We start from the raw sequence: 24,397 nt of genomic DNA on the forward strand, positions 1-24,397 counted from the left end.
AGGGGTGGGGAACCTTTTTTTCTGCCAAGGGTCATTTGGATATTTATAATATTATTCGAGGGCCATACAAAATTATCAACTTAAAAATTAGCCTTGAAAAAAGTTCCTAGATTTATTGACTTTCAAGTCCCACCTGCAGTTACCCTGGCAGGGCCAGATCAAATGATTTCTCAGGCCGTATATGGCCCAAGGGCTGGACATTTCTGACCTCTGCAAGAGGAAACAAAAACTCAACACTTTTCAGAGAGCTATAACAGAACCCAGAGATTCTATGACATGTTATCTACAATATCTGATATACAATAAAAATACAAGATATGCAAAGAAACAAATGTTTTTGAATCAATAGAAAAAAATTCAGATTCAATCAACAGAAACAGATTCACAAATTATTCTAGGTAATAGAATTAACAGAAAAGTGCTTTATAATAAATATGTTAAAAAAGTTACAGAAGCCCTGGCCGGTGTGGTTCAGTTGGTTGAGCACCATCCAGTGCACCAAAAGATGGCCAGTTCCATTCTCGGTCAGGGCACATGCCCGGGCTTTGGGTTCAATCCCCAGCAGAGGGCATGCAGGAGGCACTAGAGTCATGATGTTTCTTTCTCCTTCTCCTGTCCTCTCTCTAAAATCAATAAAAACATTTTTTAAAAAACTAGAGGATAGATATGACTAAGGAGAACATAAATGGAATCAGTAGATTACCTGATGAGTTGGACTGCATCTTTTCAGCTCAGAGAGTTTAGGGGACCAACTGAAGCAGAAAGCTCACCTCACCCACCTTACTAGGTTGCCTAGAGAGAACTTTCTAGATGGTGCTCTGTAGAACACAAGATGCTTGGGATACTACTAAATGCCCCTGGATAAATGGGTCACGAAAGACAGTGGGTCCTGCATGGGCTCCGAGGAACAATACAGCCTGACTAGCCGGTGAGTTTCAGCGGTGCGGGGGGTGGAGCAAAGCCTCGGGACAACCACGGAACTGTGGTCCCGCACCCAGTGCTGCCGGAAGGCCTGGGCCACGTGGTCTGGATTTGGCCCTTTGGCAGCAGTTGCGGTGGCAGCCAGTAAGGGTTGAGGAGGTGAAAGCAGTTCGCATAAACCACCACTGAGACTTCCAGGAAAGGGGTAGAAAATGGCAAGGTGAGAGCTCCCATCTCCAGTCTCCCCTGGCCGGAGTCCCGGCCGGCAGCCTCCCCCCGCGACGGCTGTTTCCTCCTCGATGTGCCCCAGGTCTGCTCCTCTCCACAGCCCATGACCAGCCTGTGCTTCTCCCACATGAGCATCCCCCCAACTGCACTTCAGCCGTGGCTCTTGTCCCCCTAGTTCTTTCTCACCTCTGAGTGAACTCTTGGCAGACTTTAACTTGGGATCACTGTGCTGGGCAGGTCCCCATGGCCCCCACATGGAAGCAACTGATACCCCAGTCACAGCCCTACTCCTGACTTCCCAGACACAAGCCATGAGGTGCTGCAGGCTGCCCTTGTGTGCCATCTGTTCCACCTGTTTCCACCTCACTGGAACCCAGTCTCCTCCTGATCTTACCATTCTTCTTGGTTCTTTGACTCCTGGCCTCTGCACCATGAGGTCCAGAGCAGCAGGTGGTCCTGCCTGTTGTGTCCCCAGCACAACTGAAGGTACTCGTAGCAGGTGGCTATTTCACAGTTGATGGATGTGTGGGTGGAACAGAGCATTTCATTTTTGCTTTTGAGGGTGTTGAAGAATGTTCTCAGGTGAAGAAAAAAGTGAGAGAGAAATGTGGACAGGAAGGCTGTGCATTGGGATGGTCAAGGGGAGGAGACCCCATCCTTGTAGCCAAGGGTGGACTTCAACGTCAGGGGAAGCTGAAGGGGATGCAGCAGGGAAATGATGCCATTGGTATCTGATCCCAGTGTGTTTATTTCTCTAATGAGTCTGAGTCTGGTAATGAACTCTCGTAAACTGTCAATACTGAACTTGGGACATTTAACTCTCAGGCCAGCCAGAGCACTTCTGGTGAGATGCTTATGTGGGGCTAAGTGTACAGTTCAGTTCCCATCTGCACGTAACCCTCTGAGCTTCCAGAAGGCAAAGTGCAACATGTTCCAGAATCACGTTTTTTTTGTATTAAAGCCAACTCTCACCTGCTGAGGGACAGAAGGCAAATTCTTATAAGGTCTAAGCTAGACCTAGCTTGGGGGCTATGCTGGCTGCATCCCCAAACCTCTGGGGGCCCACTGTCCCCATCACGGCCCCTTGTGTCTATTCCTGCCCGTCTGCTGCTGAAGGGAATCCACTGACGCCTGGGTGAGGGATGACAGGACACCCAGCAGGCTGAGCCCAGACACTGCAAGATGCAGGGTTAAGAATGGGTTTCTTTAGCTGCATAGTCAGTTACAAGCCTGGTTGGATTTTTGGTCAGAGGCTGCCAAATACCAGTATACTGAGTTTACATCAAAATACAAAGCCCAACTTCTAGTTTGAAAACTTAAAACAAGACTCCCCCCCCAAAAAAAAAAAATGGCTTGGCTTAAATCACTGTTCAAACAGCTGTTTTCTCTGGTGTCATCTGTACAATGAAAGGTGTGCAAGACCCTGTGGGGAATTTTGACAGTGAACATGTAATTGTTGTGTAATTTGAAGATTTAAGTGGCATCACAAGGTTACTACCTTCGCACACTTGATTTTATTGCAGGTACAAATGCTTTTGATCATCTTTGGTTGTAGACCAGAAGCTGGCAGGATGGAGCCGGTGGTCCCATCATATCCCCAATGCCAGTAGGGGACAAGAGCCCGTCCTGTAGGACAAGGTGGTGACATGGGCCACGACTGAGGTGCTTGCTGACTTGGGGGCCACTGTCCCACTGAGCACCTGAAGAATCTTCTCTCAAAAGCGCAATTGTATGGCCCAGACTTCCAATCGTGAGGAGACTATGAAGAATGACCCTTGCTTTGCCAAGTGTGGTGGCAAAATGTAGTTTTAAAATTAGGAATCAGAGAATTGTCATTTAATTTTCTCAGGAATCTCTTCTCTGGACCCAGAGGCTGAGCTGCTGCCCTGGTGTAACCCAGAGGGAGAAGACTCATGTCACACTGCCCACCTCAAGGACAGTGAGGCCAGAGGCCAAGGGCTCTCCAGGGGAAGCATTGACTTCTTGGCTTCACATGGCTAAGTCCTGAACCAGTTGAAAAGAAAGAGAAAAGCCTCAAAGGTCATCCTACTGTGAAGCCTCCAACTGAGGAAGGAGGAAGGGGGGGGCTGGTTCCTGGACTGTCCCTGTCCCTCGCAGTTCATAGGCCCCTGGACGCTGCTCTCTTCCTGGCCAAGCATGGCCTGCGTGCCCTTCTCTTTCAGGTTCCCTTCCAAATGGTTTGGAGGCTACAGGAAAATGCCCCCTAGAAACATGAAGGTGACCAGGCTCAGGTTTGGAGGTGGCCTCCCAGGTACAGGGGAGTGGCCATGTGGGGACAGAGGCTGGCCTGTGGTCAGAGTTGGTGCAGCTTGCCCTGCTCTGTCAGCAGTGTCATGGCTGCAGCGTAGAGGAAATAGCCCAGCACGAGGAGCAGGGCACAGGGCAGCGGCCCGATGCAGAACAGAGAGGCCACAAAGAAGGCCAGCAGCAGCGACAGCAGCGTCCGGTAGCTGCCCAGGAAGCGAAGGCTGAGTCTGGGGCCCCGGGCACGGTTCACCACACGCCCCTGCCCCACGGGGCTCAGCAGGTGTTTGTTTGCTAGCCCAGGCTCCATGAGGTGGTATCTACAGAAGCTGCCGAGGAAGTCAGCCCGGGAACACAGGGCTGCCATCTGGCCTGCAAACTAGAACACAGACACAGGGGAGTGGGCAACAGACAGGGGCCACATTTTCCAACAGCCTCTCCCTGAGGCTCTAGGATGGAAGGGACACTGAGGAGAGGATGCCGCCTTTCCACCCACACTCACCCTGTGGTTGATGGTGGAGGACAGCCGGAAGAGCAAGCGGACCAGGCTGGCAATCTCATAGCTCCGGATGGGCTGTAGCTCTGAGTCCCCCTGGTACTCGATGTCAAACTTCCGCAGCCCGTTGATGATCTAGAAGCAGCAGGAGAGGTAAGCCCCATGGGACCTGGGCCACAAGAGCAGTCCAGAAAACACACCTTTGCAAACAACTCAATAAAGTCATCTCTGCTTATGAGGAATGGGGACAGGCTGGAGGGACCACTAGCTGTGCTGCCTGGAAAGCCCCGGAGAGCCAGGCCCCTCTGGAACGTGGGCCTTACCTGGTACCGGCCCAGGGGTGTGAGGATGAGTCCGTCCTCCCCCACGATGCAGTCTGGGAGCTGTTTCTTCCCATTCTCATCCTGAGTTGTTCCCAAGGCGAGTGTGAGCTGGGCGAGCTGGGCCTCACTGAGCTGTCAGAGAGAAACTGCTTTCAGTTTCCAGGTGAAGGGAGGAAACTGGTCTTCAAACCAGTGGCAATGAAGGGACCCAGACATAACACTGCAGACACAGGTCTGCATCTCCCACATGAGCCCAGGAGCCCAGTATGGCACAACCCATGCTGGATCTGGTCCGTGGCTGGTCCCGGGCTGAGCAGTGGCATGAGGGCCATGGGACCAAATCTGGGGAGGGGACAACCTCGTGGTTCATACTCGGAACATCTGGCACAGGTACTCTAGGGCCTTCTCCAGGTACTCGTCTGTCTTGCGGACACTGTCCTGCCCCATGTCGTCCAGGTCGTTGGCTGCGTAGGAACTGTTTGTGTCCGAGAGGCAGAAGCCCAGCCACGACAGAAAGGGGCGACTGGCTGTGCTCTCCCCGCACTGGTCAGAGATAGACTTGGCTGTCTGCTTGGCCTGCGTGATGAGCTGAGCCAGGCGCAAGACCTGTGGGGCAGAAGGGAGGTCAGCGAGCTCTGGTGGGGCCGCCTTATGGCACCCAGCCACCAACAGACCAGCAGGTAGTCCTGGGGAAGCCTACCAAGGGCCAGGGGGGGTGACTTCCATGTGATAAAGACTTAAAAAAACTAAGGTGCAGCCCTAGCAAGTCTGGCTCAGTGTCTAGAGCGTTAGCCTGTGGACTGAAGGGTTCTGGGTTCAATTCCAGCCAAGGGCACGTATCTCGGTTGCAGGAGGCAACCAACTGATGTGTCTCTCTCACATAGATGTTTCCTCTCTCCCCGCCCCGCCCTCCCACTCTCTCTGGAAAGCAATGGAAAGAATATCCTCGGGTGAGGGTTAAACAAACAAAAACAAAGGTGCATGTTCTAAATATGGAAAATTCCCAACAAACGCTGCCTCCCCCCCTTTTTTTACCCTCACCCGAGGATATTCTTCCCATTGCTTTTCAGAGAGAGTGGAGGGAAAAAGAGAGGAACACTGGCGTGAGAGACACATCGACTGGCTGACTCCCGCACATGCCGAGTCTGCAACCGAGGTACGTGCCCTTGGCCGGAATCGAACCCGGGACCCTTTAGTCCATAGGCCGATGCTCTAACCACTGAGTCAAACCGGCTGGGGCAAACATTGCCTCTATTATTAGAAAAGAAATTAGCCTTCAGTGAACATAAAGGGGTGGGGGGAGTAATAGTGTCTACTCAACACCTAATTGTCTCTTTTGCCCCCAAATGTGTGCACCTTCCTGGCTCACTGTCCCAGAGGTTCAGGACGGCCCTGTGACTGGCAGCGCCCAGACTCACTCACCAGTGTCCGGACCTCTGGCCCAAACATCGGGGTGTACTTGCAGTCCTGGCCTTCCAAGCTGTAGACATGGCTCTTCACCTTGAAGGAGGTGTCGGTGACGGCTGGTGGCCAAGACGACAGGAAGCTGCTGGTGAGTGTGGGAGCCGTGAAGAGTCGGTGCTGGCGGTGAGGGATGACGAGCTCAGGCTCCAGGAACAGCTGCTCGCCTGGAAGGCAGGACACAAGTCTGGCTTTGCCTTCCAAGGACACAAAATATCTATTTGCCGCTGGCAGGCTCCCTAAGTGTCTCCTGAGGTTCCCAAACGGCAGTGAACATGCAGTGAAGGGGCCCAGGTCCTGATGTTCCCAGAGCCCCTGCCAATCTCAACAGGAAGGCCAACACTAGCCAAGAGGGAGCACAAGAAGCTTACGCCCAACAAAGCTGGCTAAGACGAAAGCAGGACAGGGACCAAGACTGCCACAAGTCACCAGGGAGACAGCTTAGAGATCTGCTTCCCCTCCTGCTAGGCATGCCACAGACCCTAGCCCAGCATGCTGAGCTACGGGAGAGACAGGGTTCAGCCAAGCTCAGACATTCACCTTGCTCTGGGCACCAAGATTCCCCACACCACCCTTTGCCAGGTCCCCCACAAGCCCATGAGGCACATACAGGGTCTGGGGGTCCCTCTGGCTAAGGACTTACCTTTCTGGATCATCTCAGCCAGGTTGGGCTGGGAAAAGACTTTGGCCACTCGGAACACCATAAGTGCATTCTTGGGGCTGACCAGGTCAGTGCGCAGTGCGCGGCTCAGAAAGCCCACAAAGAGCTTGGTGTACATCAACAGGTTCTCCTGCACAAAGGGCACCCTGGGGACCCAGCAGCTAGTCAGGGGCCAGGCCTCCCACAGAGGGTAAGGAGACATGTGTCCCTGTCCCCTCTTCCTAGTCATGACCTCATGGAGGTGTCAAGAATGGTGGCTGAGGAGGTCTGGGGGTGTCAGAGGAGGAGGCAGGACCAACACTGGCAAGACCTAGGCCCCCTGAGGACAATGGATCCTCCCCAGAATGAGGGCCTTTCTGTGAAGACCAAGGCCGCCATGACACAAGTTGGCCAGGGCACCAGAGGTGTGTGCACAGGAGGAAGCGATAAGATGCACAGGGCCAGCTGGGATATGTTGAGGAAGTGCAGTGGCTGCTCTGAAACAGCTGGTGAGGAAGGGTTAGGAAGGTTTGGGGGTGAGCATGAACATACATCTGAGTGAGACAACAATGGCAAGGGGACAGAGGGGAAGAGGGTGACCTGCTATTTCTGTGGGAAACCAATCCCAGGGCCCAGGCAAGACACAGTAGAGTCAAGGAGGGGCAGCCTGTGCTCCTACTCTGCAGTACCTCGGAGAAGAACCCTACTAGGCCCTGAAGCAGGTCCCCTGGGGGAAGACAGGGTGCAGGCTCACCATCTTTCTGACACGCAACGGGCCTGGCCATCACTGCTCTGAGTCTGCTTCTCAGGCGCATACCTCCAGGGCTGCAGGTAGCTTAACCACATCTCCAGGACCTGGTGGGACATGTGTGCACACAAATGGGCTGTGGGGAGCAGCTTTGGGCCTGATCCTTGGGCTATCTGGTCCAGGAGGCAGCTCAGGGAAGCCACCAGATTCTGGCTTCTTCCTGCACTCCCCAGAGAGGACATAGGAGGGACTCAGTGCACCCCTAGGATGTTTAACCCTATCAATATCCCTTTAGAAGTGGGGCTAAGTACAGCTCAGTGAGGTATAACAGGACCGACTCACAGCTCTGAAGGATGCGTCCAGGGGCCAGTGGCCAAAGCAGTGCTGAAGGAAGAGGTAGAGCTTCTGCTGGACAAACCTCGGGACAGCGGCCCTACAGGAAAGGAATTGGGTTACCTCACAGGCGAGTCCAGCAGCTCCCATTTTAAGGACTGGCTCGGGGGGGAGGGGGGGGGCTCAGCAATGGGCTCCTGCTGGGGCTGAGACTTCCTATTTTTAGCCCCTGTCTTCAGACGAAGAGACTACGGACACACAGCACACATGTGGCTGGTCCAGTATGGCTCCTGTGTACTTGTCAGCTTGGCTCACACCCCAGCCCTTTCCCTGCCTGAGGAAGGGGAGGGGGCAGCATAGAGCCCAGTCTCCTGTGACAACCGAGCCACTCTGCTGTGAAGGCCTTCCTAGCCCACTGGCCTTTTTGTCTGCCACTCGGGAGGAAGGGACAAGAGCATGCAAGACAGGGCCTTTCCCTGGCGAGCCTGGCTCTTGGAATATCAGGACAACTCTCTAACCAACTGCAGCCTGGCTTTTTCCATTGAAAAGGGCAGGCCTGGAGGGAAAAGCCATGGAAGCCAGAGGAGCAGCTGGATGCCCCACCTACCTCTGGGGCCAGGGATAGGGTGAGGAGACAGAACTAGGAGGGGACAAGGTGATTTCTCACTTGCCCCACCCTGCAGGGGCCCCACATGCCTCTGCTAACCCGGCCCACAAGACCTGGGGAAAGGTCATCGTGGGCAGCACGTGTATAGACAAGGAGGCAGGCTGAAGCACAGCAGCCCTGCACACAGCCCCGTACCCACCGTTTGAATTCCTCCAGGGGGCTGGTGGCATGGGAATGGGCGGAGGGAGAGACCTGCTCGGGCTTCAGGCTATTGGAAAAGGCGTGCAGATGCTTGATCAGCAGGCGCACCACCAGCACATGCTCCTCGGTGGGCGTGAATGACTCCTAAGGTTGAAAGGGGTATAGTGTCAGGATCCAGGTCTTTCTGAGCTAGAAACCCCAGGTCTGACCATGTCCCGCTGGGGCCCATCTCTCTGCTCTCCCCACAGAATGCACGGGCCAGGCTGGAAGTGGGACCAGCTGGGGCCCCACCCATGCCTGCCACCTGCTAATAACCCTGGCACTGCAGAGTCTGAGACCAGCTAAGAGTGGTGAAGCCTGCACGGTGTACCCTGGGACAGCTGCTGAAACAAACTAATTGGCCAAGTGCTTCCCTACACGTTTCAAACCTCTTTTTTGAAACTTCTATGGGTGACTTGTCATTGCTGTGCATTCAGGTCGTCAGGGGTCCTCACTTCCTGGCCAGCCACAGGATGGGCGGGGGGCAGCTGGCAACCCACCTGGGATCTGGATTCAGGAACTTCCCCTGCCTCCCAGGTGAATGCAGACAGGCCACTGCGGCCCATAGCTTCCCCTTTCCAGGTGAACCACTCCCCAGTTCTTCTTTCTGCTGCAACCCCACCCTTCTACCTGCTCCCCCTCCTACATCCCTCTCTCCACTGCTAATGGACCTACTGGTCAGCACAAGCCCAAAGACAAAAACACCCTCAATCTTGTGAGCTGGACTTTGGATTCAGAGTCTTTACAGGATCTTTGAGAGCCAGACGAGAGAGGAAACCCTGTTTGCCAGCTGTTCAGGGATGAGTGCAGGGTGGAGCCCCCTGAGGACACATGGTAAGGCAGGACCCACTGCCCCCATCCCCCACACTCTGGCTGTCCAGAATGACGTGCTCCTCTCCTCACACTCATCCCCAGCTCTCTAGGGCCTCAAAAAACTTGGAAGAGCTCTTGGCACCCTCATCCCAACCCAGAGCAGTGCTGAGGCTGGGGCAAGCCACACCTCCTGGCATACCCCAGGATGTAGACCTCTCATGGGCTGAGGAAGCCAGCCTGTTGGGCTCTGCCCACAGCACCATCCATGCAGTTCTCCCAGTCATGGAAATGCCTCCACAGGCCCAGGTGACACACCTACAGGTCACTACATCTAGGGATGGCACTATGGTACTAAGATAACTTTCTTTTGCTTATCTGCATTTTTAAGTCTTTATGCAATGAATCTGTATTGTCCTGAAGAAAAAAGCATGGGCTATTTTAATAACAAAAGATTAGAAGGGCATCAATGTCAGGCCATAACTTCCTGCTGAGAGCCCTCCCCTTTCTCATTCCTGGCCCCTCACCCTTACCTGGCCATGCATGGATCCCCTGTCCCATCTTGACCCATCCTTCCTGGTATTTCTGGAGAGCCAGGCTCCCTGCCACAGGCCCCCAGCAATCACTGTAACCCCATCGGCTATGTTCCCTCTAGATTTGTCAAGCCAATCTTTTGTTGCAGCTGCACACCCTCCTGAGCCAAAGCCCCACAGGAATCTCTGGCTACAGCTGCAGGTGGCCTCCCCCACCTTGTAAGGTCACTTTTCCAAAGACCATGCCAGGGCTCTCGGCCCTCCTGCTGTGGAGTGAATGCAGCCAAATGTTTCTCCAGGGACCCTGTTCTTAGTCGAGACTAAGGCTGGAACAGTACCAACTTCTGTGCCCAGCTGGCCCTTACTGAACCTTCTGGAACATTCCCTTCCCTCCTCACTGCAGCTGCTGCTTCTGAGCAGAAACCCCAATCTGTGCTGCGTGCTAACCATTGCATCCCAGCAAAACAAGACTTTTCACCTTGTGTTCAAATTCAATGTCGTGTGTTCCCATGGACAGTGAAATGGACAGGTCCCTGGTTGTGAGCATGGCTCGAGATACACCATTCAGCTGTTTCACCCAGACTTCCAGCCTCATCTCATAAATCAGTGAACTATGAGACTGTCAGCCCTGAAACAACCTACAGGGCTGAACTAAACTTTGCTGACCTCCAATCTATCACACTGTTCACTTCTGCCTAAGCAGACCACAATCTCCATGAGGTCACAGCTCATTCTTGTCCACCTTTGGAGGACTACATGAGTCCATAAGAGACTGGGCTTGTAGAAGGCCGGGTCCTGGGTCACCCAGGAACAGGCAGCATCTCCAGACTGGAGGAACAAGCCCAAAGTTTTCCTGCCCCTCTGCCTCATACACAGGCTCAGGTCAGCAGAACTGCACCACCCACAAACCCATGGGCCTCTGTGTCCTCAGTCACTTCCTGAGTGCCAGGCTTGAACTGCAGGGTGAGTTGGGCTACGGCAAAAGCAGAAATATTTTGCTCCCTCAAACCAGGGCCAAGAACAGAGCTCCCACAACACCCAAGAACTTGTGACACCTCAGCTGGCTTGAGGCTTGGCCAGAATTTGATGACCCCATAGTCAGCAGGGATCATGTGCCTCACTTCCTGCTACATGGCCGCACATGCCAAACCATGGCTAGTCTCCAAACCTGGAGGCCAGGCCAGGCTGAAGGGCCAGGCCACCCACATCCCTGACCCCTAGGGCCTCGCTGTGTGTGGAACGGGTCTCTGTGTCACCCCCGGCAGGCCCCCAGCCATGCCCTCGCTTTACCACTGCACTGACATGAGTGCTGTGGCTTACACCACAGGGCAGGGGTGAAATGGAACAGATCAAGAGCAGCCAGTACTTGGTAGGCGTGGAGGGCCTGGAGGCTGGGTTGGGCAGGGCTGTGAAGGGCGCTGGAGACACTGAGTCGGTAGTGCAGAACCTCCAGCTGAGACAACAAAACACAGAAGCCAGACAGGGCAGAGGAAGGGGAGGAGGGGAAGGGGAGAGTGGGGAAAGAAAGAAAAAAGTGAGAGCCCAGAAATAAGAGAGAAAAAAAAACAAAAAACAAAAACAAAAGCACGTCAGTGACAATCCTAATAATCACGGCCCAGCAACCTCAGGCCAGTGAGACCACCCTTACAGCAACCCAGACCGAGCCCCTCCCAGCGGCACCTGCCAGGCAGAGGGATGACAGGCCCTCTAGATTGCTGGGAGGCCCCCTCCATGTCACTGGGGCCTGAAGGCCTCTCCAGCTCCCTGACTCACTTTCTTTCCTGAGGGCCCCGCTCTCCCCTGACCCTGATGGCACTGTACATGCACACTGTAGCCCACTAGTAGCCCAGGTGCCAACAACCAAGGCCCTGAAGGCCAGAGGCTCAGGAAATAAATTTTTTAGGATCCAGTTCTAGATGGAGGCCTCTCTGCCGAGAAAATAAAAATAAGTAATTTACTGTACTTCCCTCAGTTGTCCTGAGGAAAAATTTACCAGCACAATTCCTATGGGTCTAAGATCCAATCAGTGTTCTGTACTAATGAAGGCGGGTTCCTAAAGGCAGCAGAGGTGAGCATAGGCTCAGCCTATTAGGCCTCATCAAACACCCTTCACATTCAACATTCTGGAAATGGTTAAAGGAGATGCAAATACTCCTCGGTTCTAATTCTGGGAAGACCAGCTTCTACCTCACTGGAAATCCCAACTCTCCAGATACAGAGCTTTTCAACAGTTCCAATGGCAAGAATCTGGCCATGGTCACATACTCCCACAGGCAGCTGGAATCCTAAGCCTGGGACACTGGGGATGACAGCTGAGTTCAAACGCAGCCTGGCCCCACCCCCAGGACCTTCCGCCCTACCTCCCTGCAGCATCAAGCCTGCTAAAGCAGCACTCCATCAGCCAAGCACAGCCCACAGCCAGTCGAGGCACACATCCTGCCCTGCGAGGGCCATGCCTCCTGCCTGAGCTGCATGCTTCACACAGGAGGTCAGAATGAGTATGCCAGACTCCAAGGAGACAGGCACAGCAGAGACACGCAGAGCAGGGGTGAGAATGAGCAGAGCAAGGAGATGTTGGCCACTCACAGCCTTCCTCCAGGCCAGACCTTGGGCTCAGCTGCAGCTCTCAGTGAAGAATCAGAGCACACAGTTTTCCTGCTGGATTCCTGTCCTGGCCTGTGGGGACACAGGGCAGCCCTATACCAGCCTGTAGGGCTGTGGCCATCCTTACACCCTTCCAGAAGCCTCACTCAGCAAGCTGAGTGGAGTGGAGGCTGGGCCTCCAGTGAGCAAGCATGCACTCTGCACCCAACCCAGCCACGGACACACTGGGGGATTTCTAGGAGCTACACTTCCTGCTTCCCTAAAACCAGGACTCACAAGGATTTCCGTATGGTGCGGTGCAGCATGGGCCTGGATAAATGATAAGGGGCCTCGGATGAAGCAGACCTCCCTCCACAGCTGTCTTTCCCGGCTTCCTACATACCCAGTTTTTTCAGGTTTTGTTTTTCTGCCTCAATAGGGGGCAAAGGGCAGACCTCTCTGACCCCTGGTGGGAATGATCCTTGGCCCTCGCCAGCCATTCTGAGCAGCATTAACCCACCCTGTGGTCTGGCCAAGAGGAAGCAAATGCGGAGAGAAGGGGAAGGCCCTCCTACCCTGCCAGGGACAGGCTATTGCCCCTTCCCCATGTGGACTCAGACCAGAAAGGCCTTTCTGCCTCGCATATCTGCTAAAAATTAAAGCAGGCATGCTTCCACCAGCTCGAAAGACAGAACAAGCAGACGAGGAAGGCAATGCAGCGAAGTAGCCTCTGCCTCTGCAAGATCAAATCACATGCACAGGGGCTAAGCGAGCCTACCAGGACCCCACAAGGAAGCCTGGCCCCCCGACCACCGTGCACCAGTCAAGAACATGCAGAGTCCACTCTGGAAGCAGGAAGAGCAGTGCAAGAGCTTTGTGATGTGAGAGGCCCAGCCCAGGATGGAGTCCCCTGTTCTCCTTCTCCTCCTCCTGTGTGACACCAAGGAAAGAGATTTTGGGTGCTCTGCACTTTAAAAGAGCGGCAGTGGGAGGGCTGCACCCCAACCCTCCACACAGCAGAGCACAGAACTGGTTGCTGAGACTCTGAAGCAGGAGCAGAACCCCCACTTCTTTCCAGAATTACAGAGTGGAAGTTACAGATTGCCATTTTCCATTTTTAAAAAAACCATAGATCCTTAATTCTTAAGGAAGCTTATGAGAATTTTGTCTGGCAGTGACGGAAGCAAAATCTAAGAAGCAACCTGGTACAGAGGAGCCATGTACCGCAGTCTCACGGAGAATGAAACTAAGTGCCCATCTTACTAACTGAACAGAACTGTTCCATCCCAACGAGTCCAGTGGGCTATGGGTCCTGGGGATAGCAACCCCAGGAGGGTACCAGGGTCTTAGCTACCTCCACACCTTTGCACACAAGTATGCTGCCCAGCAAAAGAAGGGGGCAAGGCGAGGAGGAGGAGGAAACAGGCCAGGCCACATGCAGGAGGGCATCAGACCCTACCCACCACAAAGCCTGCCAATGCTCAGGAGGAGGTGGAGAACCAAGGTGGTCAGGGTCTCTCAGGCACCCCCTCAGCAGGAAAGCAGGAGGCGCTGTGATGGTAGAGGGGACAGACCCAGATATGACTCTCAGAAGCATTAGCGGGTCCCCTGCCCCCACAGCATGAGCACTACTACCTTATCTGTTCCTGCTGCCAGAAAGGGGACTTTGGAAGAAGGTTGGGAGGATCCCAGAGAGGACAGGCTTCTAGTCCTCAGAACAAACCCCACCTGCTGTTCAGCATCTCAGTGAGGGGTGGTGGTGGGTTTCTATTTCCCACCATCCAGCTCTTGAAAACTAACTGACATCAAAGACAAGAAGTAGCAGGTTGGCCAGGCACACCAGAACCAGAGCAGGAGGTGGAAAGAAAACTGTGACAACATACCTTGGCATGAGGGGACTGCATTTTTTGATACATCTCCAAGGAATAATGATGAAGCCACATTTCAACAAAAACCTGCAAAAGAGCATTAGCTGGTCAAATGAATTAGTACGAGTGTCAAAACCATTCAATGGGGGAAAAGATAGTCTTTTCAACAAATGCTGCTGGGAAAGCAGGATATCCACATGCAAATGAATGAAGGTGGACCCTTACCTTACAACATAAACAAGAAAATCACTCAAAAATGGATCATAGACCTAAATGTAAGGGCTAAAACGATAAAATTCTTAGAAGCAAGCACGGGGAGAAACCGTCGTGACATGGAATTTGGCAATCATTTCTTATTCATGGCTTCAAAAGCACAGGCAACAAAGGAAAAACAGATACTGGACTTCATGAAAATGAAAAACTTTTGTGCATCAAAAGATATCACTGACAGAGTGAAAGAGCAACTCAAAGAATGGAGGAAAGTATTTGCAATTCATGTTCTGATAAGGGATAATACTCAAAATATATAAAGAGTGCCTTAAACTCAACAAGAAAACAACCCAATTAAAAAATGGGCAACGGACTTAAATAGACATTTCTCCAAAGATAGACAAATAGCCATAGGACATGAAAAGATGGTCAATACCACTAATCATTAGGGCAACAAATCAAAATTACAATGAGATACCACCTCATATCCATTAGGATGGCTATCATAAAAAAACAGAAAATAATGAGCGTTGGAGAGGATATGGAATAACTGGAACCCCTGTGCACTGCTGGTGGGAATGTAAAATGGTGCAGCCACTGTGGAAAACAGTATGGCTGTTTTTCAAAAAATTAAACAATTACTATATAGTCCAGCAATTCCACTTATGGGTATATACTCAAATGAATTGAAAGCAGGGTCTTGGAGAGATATTTGCTCATAGCAGCACTGTTCACAGTAGCCAAAAGTTGGAAGTAAATCAAGTGTCCATCGACAGATGAATGGATAAACAAAATGTGATCTTTACATACAACAAAATATTATTAAGTTTTAAAAGTGGAGGAAATTCTGACACATTTTATAATATGAATGAACCTTGAAGATTCACTATGCTAAATGAAGTCAGTCAATCATACAAAGAAAAATACCATATGATTCCACTTATATAGGCACCTAGAGTAGGTCAAATTCATAAAAATAAAGTAGCATGGTGGTTGTCAGGGGCTGGAGAGAGGGAGAAATGAGGAATTAATGATTAATGGGTACAGAGTTTCAGTATTACAAGATAAAAAAGTTCTAGAGATCAATTATAACAATGTAAATATACTTTAAAATGGTTAAGATGGTTAAAATTTTATGTTATGTGCATTTTACCATAATTCAGAAAGTTTTTTTTAAAAAAAAACACACTAGCATTTCAGTTCAAGAAATAACCCTCCAGTTCTGTCCTATAAGTCCATTCCTTGGTCACCTGCCCTCCTCACGGGCCAGCAGAGCCCAGAGCCCACTTAGCTGGGAGCCATCTGAAGCACCAGGCTCCTCAGTGAACAAGGAAGATGATTCCAGATGTCCCACCTCCCAGTGCTGCTGTGACAATAACATGTAAGCCTTGTACATAAATGCCAAGAGTTATGTACATGGTGGGAGGGACAGAACCCCATCTTATCCATTCCAGGTTGCCAACAAGCAATGTTTGTGGTTACCAACTCAGCCCCAGAATCCTGCGTCAGAACCAGCCGAACCTCACTCTCCAAGGTGACACAGCAAGGCCCGGAAGGTGGCCAGTGCTGAGCTGTGGGAGTGAGCCAGACCACGCCTGCAGGAGAGGCTGGAGCCACACAAGGGCAGACAAGGGGCACTGCCACCTCCCATGTGGATCCCTGACATAGAAGGGTCAGGGGCTGCCTGCTGACCAAGGTGAAGGCTTTGAAATCCCTCTCTATTCAGCATCATAAAAATGTAGCTGGGGCAGGGTTTAATAACCACATGACAGCGATCACAGGAAACATTGCTAACCATATGTGAACGGGTCAGAGAGATGGGGTGGGGTGGTGAAAGCATTTACACAGATCTACTAGAAACTACAAGACTGGGCAGGGATTACATCAACATGAGAAAAACAAAACAGAACTCTACATAGGGAATCATGGGATAAAAACACTACCAATGACATATAGGTTAGACAGGTGAGTAAATTTCTTCCCATCTGTTTTCTAAATGTCACAGAAGGAAAATACTGACAATTTAGAAGCACCACCCAGCTCGTGGGCAGTCTTTAGGCCTCTGCCCCATGGTATGCAGTTTCTTTTGAAATGGAAGCAGAGAAGAGCCGCTTCGGTTCTCACCTGAAGTAGAGTTTCCGACCTCCAGATCTCATGGGAGGCAGGGTCTGCGTTCACAGACGTCTGATGAGAGATGTGTCGCTTCAGGAGACTGGTGTGGTGGAGGCCATAGGAAGCAAAAGGCATGGTTGGTGTCCTGAGGAAGACACAGAAACAGGCCTTCATTAGGTGCTCCCGCTGGCATAACCAGGGGCAACCTGGACATCAAAATCAATGACCACAATAACAATTACAACCTGTTGAATCATACGACAACTCCCTAGTCCATGTTGATATATACAAATAAGTAAATGGAAAGAGAACACAGAAGTGATGAAATTTTAAAAATCACTGCCTGGCAACCATCTTATTAATAATTGATTTGACCAAGGATCACCAAGGGATGCTAACTGTATAATCTCAGTATATCTTCCCATTAAATTCCCCTTGTTAATTAATTTAGGCACAAAGTACTTATTTAACTTTACAGCAGGAAAACATGGCCAATACCCCCTTAGCCTAGTAGTGATCAAGCTAATGTCACCTGTAATGGAGCACATGGACACCATGGGTCACCGCTGCAGAGCTCCTACCAAACAATGCCCAACCTGGTCCTAATCACAAGTGAATGCCTGAGAACCCAGGTCAAGGGCATTCTGCACACACCTAGACTGCCTGCTTCAAAGGTGTTAAGGTCGGGAAAGACTGAGATCCAATTGCAGACTGGAGGGGACTAGAGAGACCACTGTATGCAGTAAGTGACCTTGCACTGAATCCTAGCCAGGTAACGGCCATTAATGGAGTAGCTGGTAAAGCCTGAATGGGGCCTGAGGATTAGATAGCGGCCTTGTAGCAATACCTGCTCCCTGATTGGGATAGAAGTGCTCTGGTTATGAAGGAGAGTGCACTGGCTAGTAGGAAATACACTCTGAAATATTAAGAGATAATGGGCATCATGTCTATAACCTGCTTAAAGGACCCAGAGAAACATACAGAGGATAAAAACAATTCAGAAATCTGGGCAGACGGTCTGTTATGCGTAGCAACTTTTTTATAAGTCTTAAATACGTATAAGCAAGCAAACAAAACCAGGCCCAGAGAACCACTTGGCAGTGTGTGATGCACAACTGCAGTCTTATTCGTCCATGGGGCAACCTTTCTGTGGCCTGCCTACAAGTCCTCTCTCTCCAGAACCATCAGCCCAGTGTCATCACGCCATCAACTGGCTCTTGGCTTCGAGCCTCCCACCACCCTGTTCACCGCCTCAGTGTAGGGCATGGATACTGCACGTGGGGAGGGATGCTATGGGCAGAACACAGCCTCTTTCCATAGCAGAGCCATGCAGCCACAGGACCTGACCATGTCAGGGATGGCCACTGAAAACAAAAACAGACACCCTCTCCACCCCTGCCCTCTAGTCTGTGCTATGGCAGCTGGGGTAGGGGAATCTCAGGCATAAGAAAAACTGGGGAGCCTTGGACAAAGAGTGGCACCATTGTCCCATAAGCAAAGCTCAGACCAGGCCACTCCTTTGTAGAAGGGCCAGGGTAGCCGGAGAGCCTTACCTGGGAGCTGGTGAGGGGCTGGGCCCCCCGGGACTGGATGAGAGTGGGGGGAGCACGCTGCCTTCTGTGGGCAGGAACCACGATAGGTACCTGTCCACCAGGATGAAATAGGCGCAGTCTGAAGTACGAACATGGAGGGCCCCAGGGAGTGGCTAGGAAATAAAAGTTGAGTTAGTGTGTGGCTTTGGGCACCGCCCCAGGCTGCTGACCCCAGCAATCACATGGGATGTGGGCTGCTACCCTGAGGCCAGCCAAAGAGCATCGAGGGTGGTGCCAGGAAAAAAGCTCCCATCACAGACAGCCTGACTAAACTCTCAGTCCTACTCGGCATGTGAGCCCTCCACCCTGCCCTGTCTAGCAAGCACCTCCTGTGGGAAGCCCTCTGTCACTTGAGGTGCCTAGATCACCCCACATCACCTGTTAAATCTGCCCACCAGTCTGTTGCCCTAAGTGAGGATGGCCTGAAGGACAAAGGCTGGAGGAGAAAGGAAAGAAAGACCCAGGGAAATGAGGCAGGAAGGGAAAAGGAGAAATGGAAGACAGAGAAAGACTGGCAGCTGGCTCCCAGGCAAATCCCAAGCTCCCCCTGTTGTGTGAAAACAAGAGCCCAGGGCTCCAGCCACCACCCTTCGCAAGGGTCTCCAGTAAAGCAAACTGTTCAGAGGAATCTCTTCCATACCTTTTGAGTGATGAGGCTCAAAGCGAAAAAGAACATATAATACTCAAACGGATCTGAAGGCAGCATCAGGGGAAAAACGGTAGGGTTGTTGGGCCACCTGCTCCCCTCACCAACCCCACACTGTGCTGGCCACCCCCAGCCTCCCTACCCATGGGGCCAGCAAAGGATACTGAGGGCCAGGTTCAGGCCAAGGCCCCCGGTGGCAGGGAACTGGACCTTATTGTGGTACAGAGGGCTATCAGGGAGTACGTGCTCCTGGATGGATGCCTTCACAGGGCCCTGTGGAGAGAGAGAGGCCGGCTCGCAGGCAGGCTCTGGTTCAGTGCCCCATGTGGTGCAGTTGTTTGGGAAGGCTGCTGAGGAGCGTTGCTTGTGGGAACAGTACTGCCCTCTGCATAGCACTTGAGCAAAAGAGCCTTCATTTAAAATCTCTCATATTATCCTCATAAAGACCCACAAACAGCAAGGGCAGCAGCTGTGCACATTTGTGAGCCCAGCCAGTCACTTGATGAATCCCATCTCTGCTTTTCATACCCACTGAGCAAGTTACCCTTTGTAGCCAATCACATGGCCCTGTCTACATATAGCCAGGAACAAACCAGGCAGCATGGTGCCTTCACCATTGGCAGAGTTTGGAATGATCTTTAAAAAAAAAAAAACACCTTTGAAGTTCCAATTTGTGATGCTTTCTTGGCCCTAAACAGACACCATGGCATTCTCCTGCCCACTGTGACAGCCCCTGAGCCCCTGCCCAACCACCACCACTGCAGCCACTGTTTGGGGCTCTCTGCTCCAACCACAGCTTTCACCACCATGGCTTACTTACAGGCAGGTAGGAAACAGGAAAGTCAAACTTATAGTCTTCAGCTTGAAGTTTATAAACCAACTTCATCATTGGGCCACTGAACATGAACAACAAAGACAGGGCAAATTAACTGCAAACCATCTTGATTTGTCTCTTAACTTTGAAAAATACAGCAATATAAAAATGGGATCACCGGAGGAAACATCCAGCTCCTCAGGTGACAAACCTACCTACCCAGGGTCTAGAAATTCCATCGCAATGCTGTATTCTACAGGGCTCACACGTCCCTGTAAGCAGCGGAGGTTCCAGCCGATGAGAACACCATCCAAGCTGCCAAAAATGCTCTCTACCAGCCATGGGAATATGGCATGCAGCTCCTGAAACAGTGTGCGGGTGAGGCTTTAGGTAGGCTTGCTGAGGACCAGTGCCCACTGATGGGCTGCGTGTCAGCTCCAATACTGCACCACATGCTGCCCACTTCCATAGCTGGACCTGAGCTCTGAGGATGTCACTCCCTGGTTCAAAGGCCCAGAGGACCAGCCCAGAACCCACAGGAACCCTGACACAACAGTGCCAACAGGAGCAGCAGCTTTGTCTTCTTTCATTGTTGTTATGTGGCATATCAAGCAGTACTGTTTTATATCTGGGCCAGTTAAATTAGTCACCCTATTTAAAAGGTTTTAAACTTCTGATCTGAAGACAGCTTTATTAAAAAGGGTGGCAATATTCTTTCTCAAAGTGAGCCCTTGAAAAAGACTTACTGCCATTTGGTAGTAACTCCTTGTCCAGGTCAACTTCTTGAACTTATCTCATTTACTACTTGACAATTCTGGGTGTGATGTAAATACACATTTTCAGTATTTACATCAGGGTTTCGTAACTTTGGCACTGTTGACATTTTCAGCTGAACACTTCTCTGTTGTGGGGGCTGTCCTATGCATTATAGGATGGTTTACCAGCATGCCTGGCCTCTACCACTTGATGCCAGTGGCACCACCCCATTGTGACAACTAAAAATGTCCCTGGACATTGCAAGGCATCCCATGTGAGACAGAAGCATCCACGGTCAAAAACTCCTGGTCTACATGTTCACGTTTAAATGTGTCCAAAAATCTGACAGTCACAATGCCTCTGTGCAGGGCAGTGCTCAGACATGGGAACCAGGGCCTGTAAGAACATTTTTCAAGGATAGTATAACACATGCCCCAAAGAGATGCTAGCAGAGCTGTACCTTTGCTGGAAAATCCTCAATGACTTTAACCAAGTCTTGGCACCGTTGTGCAAAGGGCTTATTTATGGAGTCAGCTTTCAGGCTAGCCTAGGAGAAACCGAAAAATATCATGAGCATACTCGCTTTGCAGCTTTTGATGATATTCCAGCTCAAGTCAAAAAAGAAATCCAAGTGATAGGCAGAAGTGACATACACACCACCAACCTGATTCCCTAGTACCTCATACATTAGGTCATGCATATGTCAGTGACCTAAAGAATGCTACTAGAAGAGAAGCTGAGGTACCATGCTCTACAGACCAGTAACTATCAGGCTTGCTTCCCAGCACCCTCTGCTAGCATCCCCAGTTACCTCAAAGAATTGTACATTATCAAAATAAAATTGACTTCTGCCTGATCTGGAAGCAGGGGGTCAGCCCCACATCTAGGAGAGACGCGGATTGAGTACAGCTCCCCTCACAGACCACACAGTGTTCACCAAGTGTGTATGCAGTGACCTGTAAGTTCTCTACATGACTGTCCACCCATGATTTACACCACTGTGATCGTCAGTAAGAATGCCCAATAAAATGAGGGTGTTATTTGTTGCCATTTAAGCCCTTAACCAAAATGTCCTTTATTCAGTAGATAATGAACCTAATGAACCTTCGTAACCTTAAGAAACAGGCAGGTTAAAATCCATAAATGGCTTCAGCCAAGTGCTAACACTAATCATGAAGGCAATGGAAAGACCAGAAAGCATTCAGAACAAGAATTAGGGAAATCTACCTGAGGTTATGGGGTATGTGTATCCCGACTACACAAAGAAAAGAAGCCTCGGCACAAATGGATGAAGATAAGGGAAATGCCAGAGTTTCAATGAAGAGGGCTTTGCCCAACGATATCGAAGGCCTTGTCCACCTCCAAACAAGGGTGGAAGTCCACGGGGCCTAGTCAGAGGTGAAGACTTGGGCTGCTTAGGCCGTGGGTTGGATCTGTTGGCTCTAGAGGGTGCACCACGGAAGAATGTCCTTCCACATAAATGTTTATGTCAAGTGTCTTCTGGGAACTGAAATTTGAAACTCTCACCACTGATATTTGTCTCATGCTTAACTTCTCAGCATCATGTTTAACATATATATACACACACATATACAATTTTTTTCTGTTACTTCTCACCTGAGGACATTTTTTCCATTGATTTTTAGAGTGGAAGGGAGGAAGGAATGGGGGGGCGGTGAGGAGAAACATCGATTTGAGAGACACATTGGTTGCCTCCCGTACCTGCCCCAACCAGGGCTGGGGATCAAACTTGCAACCCAGGTATGCCCCCTTGACTGGGAATCAAACCCGTGACCATTTGGTGTGTGGGCTGACGCTCTAACCACTTAGCCACACCAGCCAGGACTCATGTTTAATATCTAAAGTGCAATCCTGGTTGCTCTCAGCAGAGCAGTATCCCTCCATCTTTCACTAATGACAGTTATGATTATTACACTTTTGTGTAATGATTTACAAGACATAAAAATTTGAAGGTACATCCTTTTCAGTTGCTCCTTCCCATACCCTGGGAAGCAGGGAAAATGCTATTTGAAATAACAGGCCTTGTAGATGAAAAAATGAGGGCTCAGTGGTTGAGTGAACCCAAGGTCCTGCAGAGGCAGAGTCAAGCCTAAGGATTTCAACCTCGAATCCAGTGCAATTTCCATCATATGCCCCCTAAAACAACCACTGGAGAGTTCTTAAAGTCAGTGAAAGGATCTCTCATGTCCCTCAGTTCTCAGGGTAGAACTGACACTCACACGGGGAGTTGATATTTACCAGTAGGAAGCTGGGCTGTTGCAGGTGAGGGAATGCCATGGTAACCTCCCGTGGAGAGTTGAAAATGGCTGTCCTAGGAAACCACTGTGGAAAAGCAAATATGAAATCTCGACATATGCCAAACAACAGAATACTGTAGCGTTTCACAATGCCCAGGAGAACATTTGTATAACTCAAAACACACTGCATTGCCACATCCCATATATTTTAGAAATGCCATTCTCATGCAGTCCACAGGGGCCAGCTTCAGAGGCAAGTTTGTGGTGGTGAACCTTGGTAACACGTGGTAACATTTGTATAGCACTTGCTATGTACCAGACCTGGTTCTAGGGGATCTCCATATATTTTTCATTTAATTCTCAAGGGTAGGCAGAATTCTAAAGATAGCCCTCCAAGTGCCCATCCCTGGTTATTCAAACAGTCACCTAGGTACTGCTGTGAGAGGATTTTGCAGATACAATTTATAGTCTCAAGTTGGTGGACCATAACATACAGAGCAGTCTTGGCTGACAGCCAGCAAGGAAACAGGGACCTTAGATCTTCAACTCCAAAGAATTAGATTCTGACAGCAACCTGAATAAGTTTGGAAGCAGATCTTCTCCAGAGCATCTAGGTAAGAGCAAAGCTGGCCAATACTTTGATTTCAGCCTTGGACTGAGCAGAGGAAGCATGCTTAGTCCTAATGATAGGCTACTGATGGCTTTCCTGGCACAGCTTTTCCCACAGCTTGGGTAAGGGCACTGAGGTGGCAACTGACAACTTAATGTGTATGGAGAGGTTGGGTGCAAGGAGGCTGTGTAGGCAATTGAGGGGTTGACATATCTGCCATTTGGCAATATAAACATCTCCAAGTTTCTTTTTTTCAACTAGCTATCAGTTTCAGTTTTAACGAAGACTTAAATGATCAAAGCAGCATAAAATCCTGAATTGTTTGCAAAGGGCAGAGCTTTAGAGATGAGGGGACAGCACCTCCTTGCTCAGAGGAAGTTTGTATAGGCAGGGACTGAAGGAATGCCAGAGGGGCCAAAGCAGGGGTCTTTCCAAGGGAGGGCAGTGTCTCTTACACACTGACCCTGCCTTGGCCAGGCTCCCCCCATCACACCCTTCAGTGCTGTGCACCAAGCGTTTGCTTCATCCCACCACTTCAACAACCACTTTCTCTAGGAGCTGCTTCGGACCTTGTTTGGGGGTTTCCTCTGAGAGCGGCAGCCCTCAGTCATCGCTGATCATGCCAAGCAAATCACGCTACTGCCAAGGATACCCTCTAGCTGCTCTGAGAAGCAGAGCATGCTCCCATTTGTTGCTCATAACTGTCCTGTGAAGTAGCATCGGGATCCCCATACCACAGATGAGGAAACTGAGGCTCGGAAAATTCGAGCCACACATCGAGGAAGGCTCGGGCTGGGACCCACACCCAGCTCTTCCTTCTACACGGTTTGTTGAGTCCAAGGCTCAACTTTAACTCGAATCTTTCCATCCTCCAACTCGTTCAACGAACGTTAACCGAGCACCCACCGGGACGGGATGTGTGAGCCGCGCGGGAAGGTGGCATGAAGGCGCAGCCCAGGCCCTAGGCTCCTCCGCCGGCCGGGCCGGGGCAGAGACGCCGAGGCCCGGCCCAGGGCTCGCGGAGGAACGGAGACAGCTTCGGAGGAAGTTCAGAGAGGCTGCCGGGACCGTCATGCGCGCGGCTCCCGCCACTCACCTGTGGACTCTAAAGCGCCCCTCATCTCAGGGACTGTGGCTACCATTTGGCTTCCGGCGCCGAAATGTCGTCATCAAGCTGCGCGTGGCGCCACGCCCCCTGGCCTGGCGGGAAACTCGCCGCCACCTCTCCGGGCAGCTCCCTCAAAAGGCGCGTGCGCAAAGCGAAGGCCGGCCGCGTTTAAGGGTTTCACTTTTGTAGGTGCGTGCGCAGTGGGGGCCCGAGCTCTCGTACTGTACGCACGATG

General features: G+C 51.1%; 1 protein-coding gene across 3 annotated transcripts; it reads right to left on the minus strand.

Moving 5' to 3' along the window:
- Positions 1-2,631: 2,631 nt before the first annotated feature.
- On the minus strand, positions 2,632-24,208 carry SMPD4 (sphingomyelin phosphodiesterase 4). 3 transcript variants are annotated; one of them, XM_016204335.2, is made up of 20 exons: positions 24,151-24,208; positions 22,446-22,529; positions 20,647-20,733; positions 19,650-19,792; positions 19,437-19,512; positions 18,781-18,889; positions 18,611-18,663; positions 17,932-18,083; positions 16,391-16,523; positions 14,072-14,143; positions 10,972-11,058; positions 8,222-8,367; positions 7,425-7,515; positions 7,089-7,189; positions 6,338-6,501; positions 5,656-5,861; positions 4,606-4,839; positions 4,234-4,365; positions 3,917-4,045; positions 2,632-3,793 (listed from the first exon to the last, which is right to left on the minus strand). In XM_016204335.2, the coding sequence occupies exons 2-20, from the start codon at positions 22,482-22,484 to the stop codon at positions 3,464-3,466; spliced, it is 2,484 nt and encodes an 827-aa protein (XP_016059821.2). In that variant the 5' UTR covers positions 22,485-22,529; positions 24,151-24,208; the 3' UTR covers positions 2,632-3,463. The 3 variants fall into 3 exon arrangements, with proteins under 3 accessions (XP_016059821.2, XP_016059818.2, XP_016059819.2); XM_016204332.2 differs by lacking the exon at positions 24,151-24,208 and adding an exon at positions 23,961-24,139; XM_016204333.2 differs by lacking the exons at positions 10,972-11,058; positions 24,151-24,208 and adding an exon at positions 23,961-24,138 and having other exon boundaries at positions 2,633-3,793.
- Positions 24,209-24,397: the final 189 nt, after the last annotated feature.

Source organism: Miniopterus natalensis, chromosome 20 (assembly GCF_054644295.1).
Source record: "Miniopterus natalensis isolate mMinNat1 chromosome 20, mMinNat1.hap1, whole genome shotgun sequence".
NCBI classification, from domain to species: Eukaryota; Metazoa; Chordata; class Mammalia; order Chiroptera; family Miniopteridae; genus Miniopterus; species Miniopterus natalensis.

Bases quoted from the DNA above. Each gene is read 5' to 3' on its own strand.
- SMPD4 (XM_016204332.2), bottom strand. From the start codon at position 24,128: ATGACGGTCCCGGCAGCCTCTCTGAACTTCCTCCGAAGCTGTCTCCGT. The intron at 22,530-23,960 runs GTGGGTGCTCGG...GCTTTTCCACAG, and splicing joins GGCTCACACATCCCGTCCCG to TGGTTTCCTAGGACAGCCAT. The intron at 16,524-17,931 runs GTAAGGCTCTCC...TGTCTTCCTCAG, and splicing joins AGCCCCTCACCAGCTCCCAG to GACACCAACCATGCCTTTTG.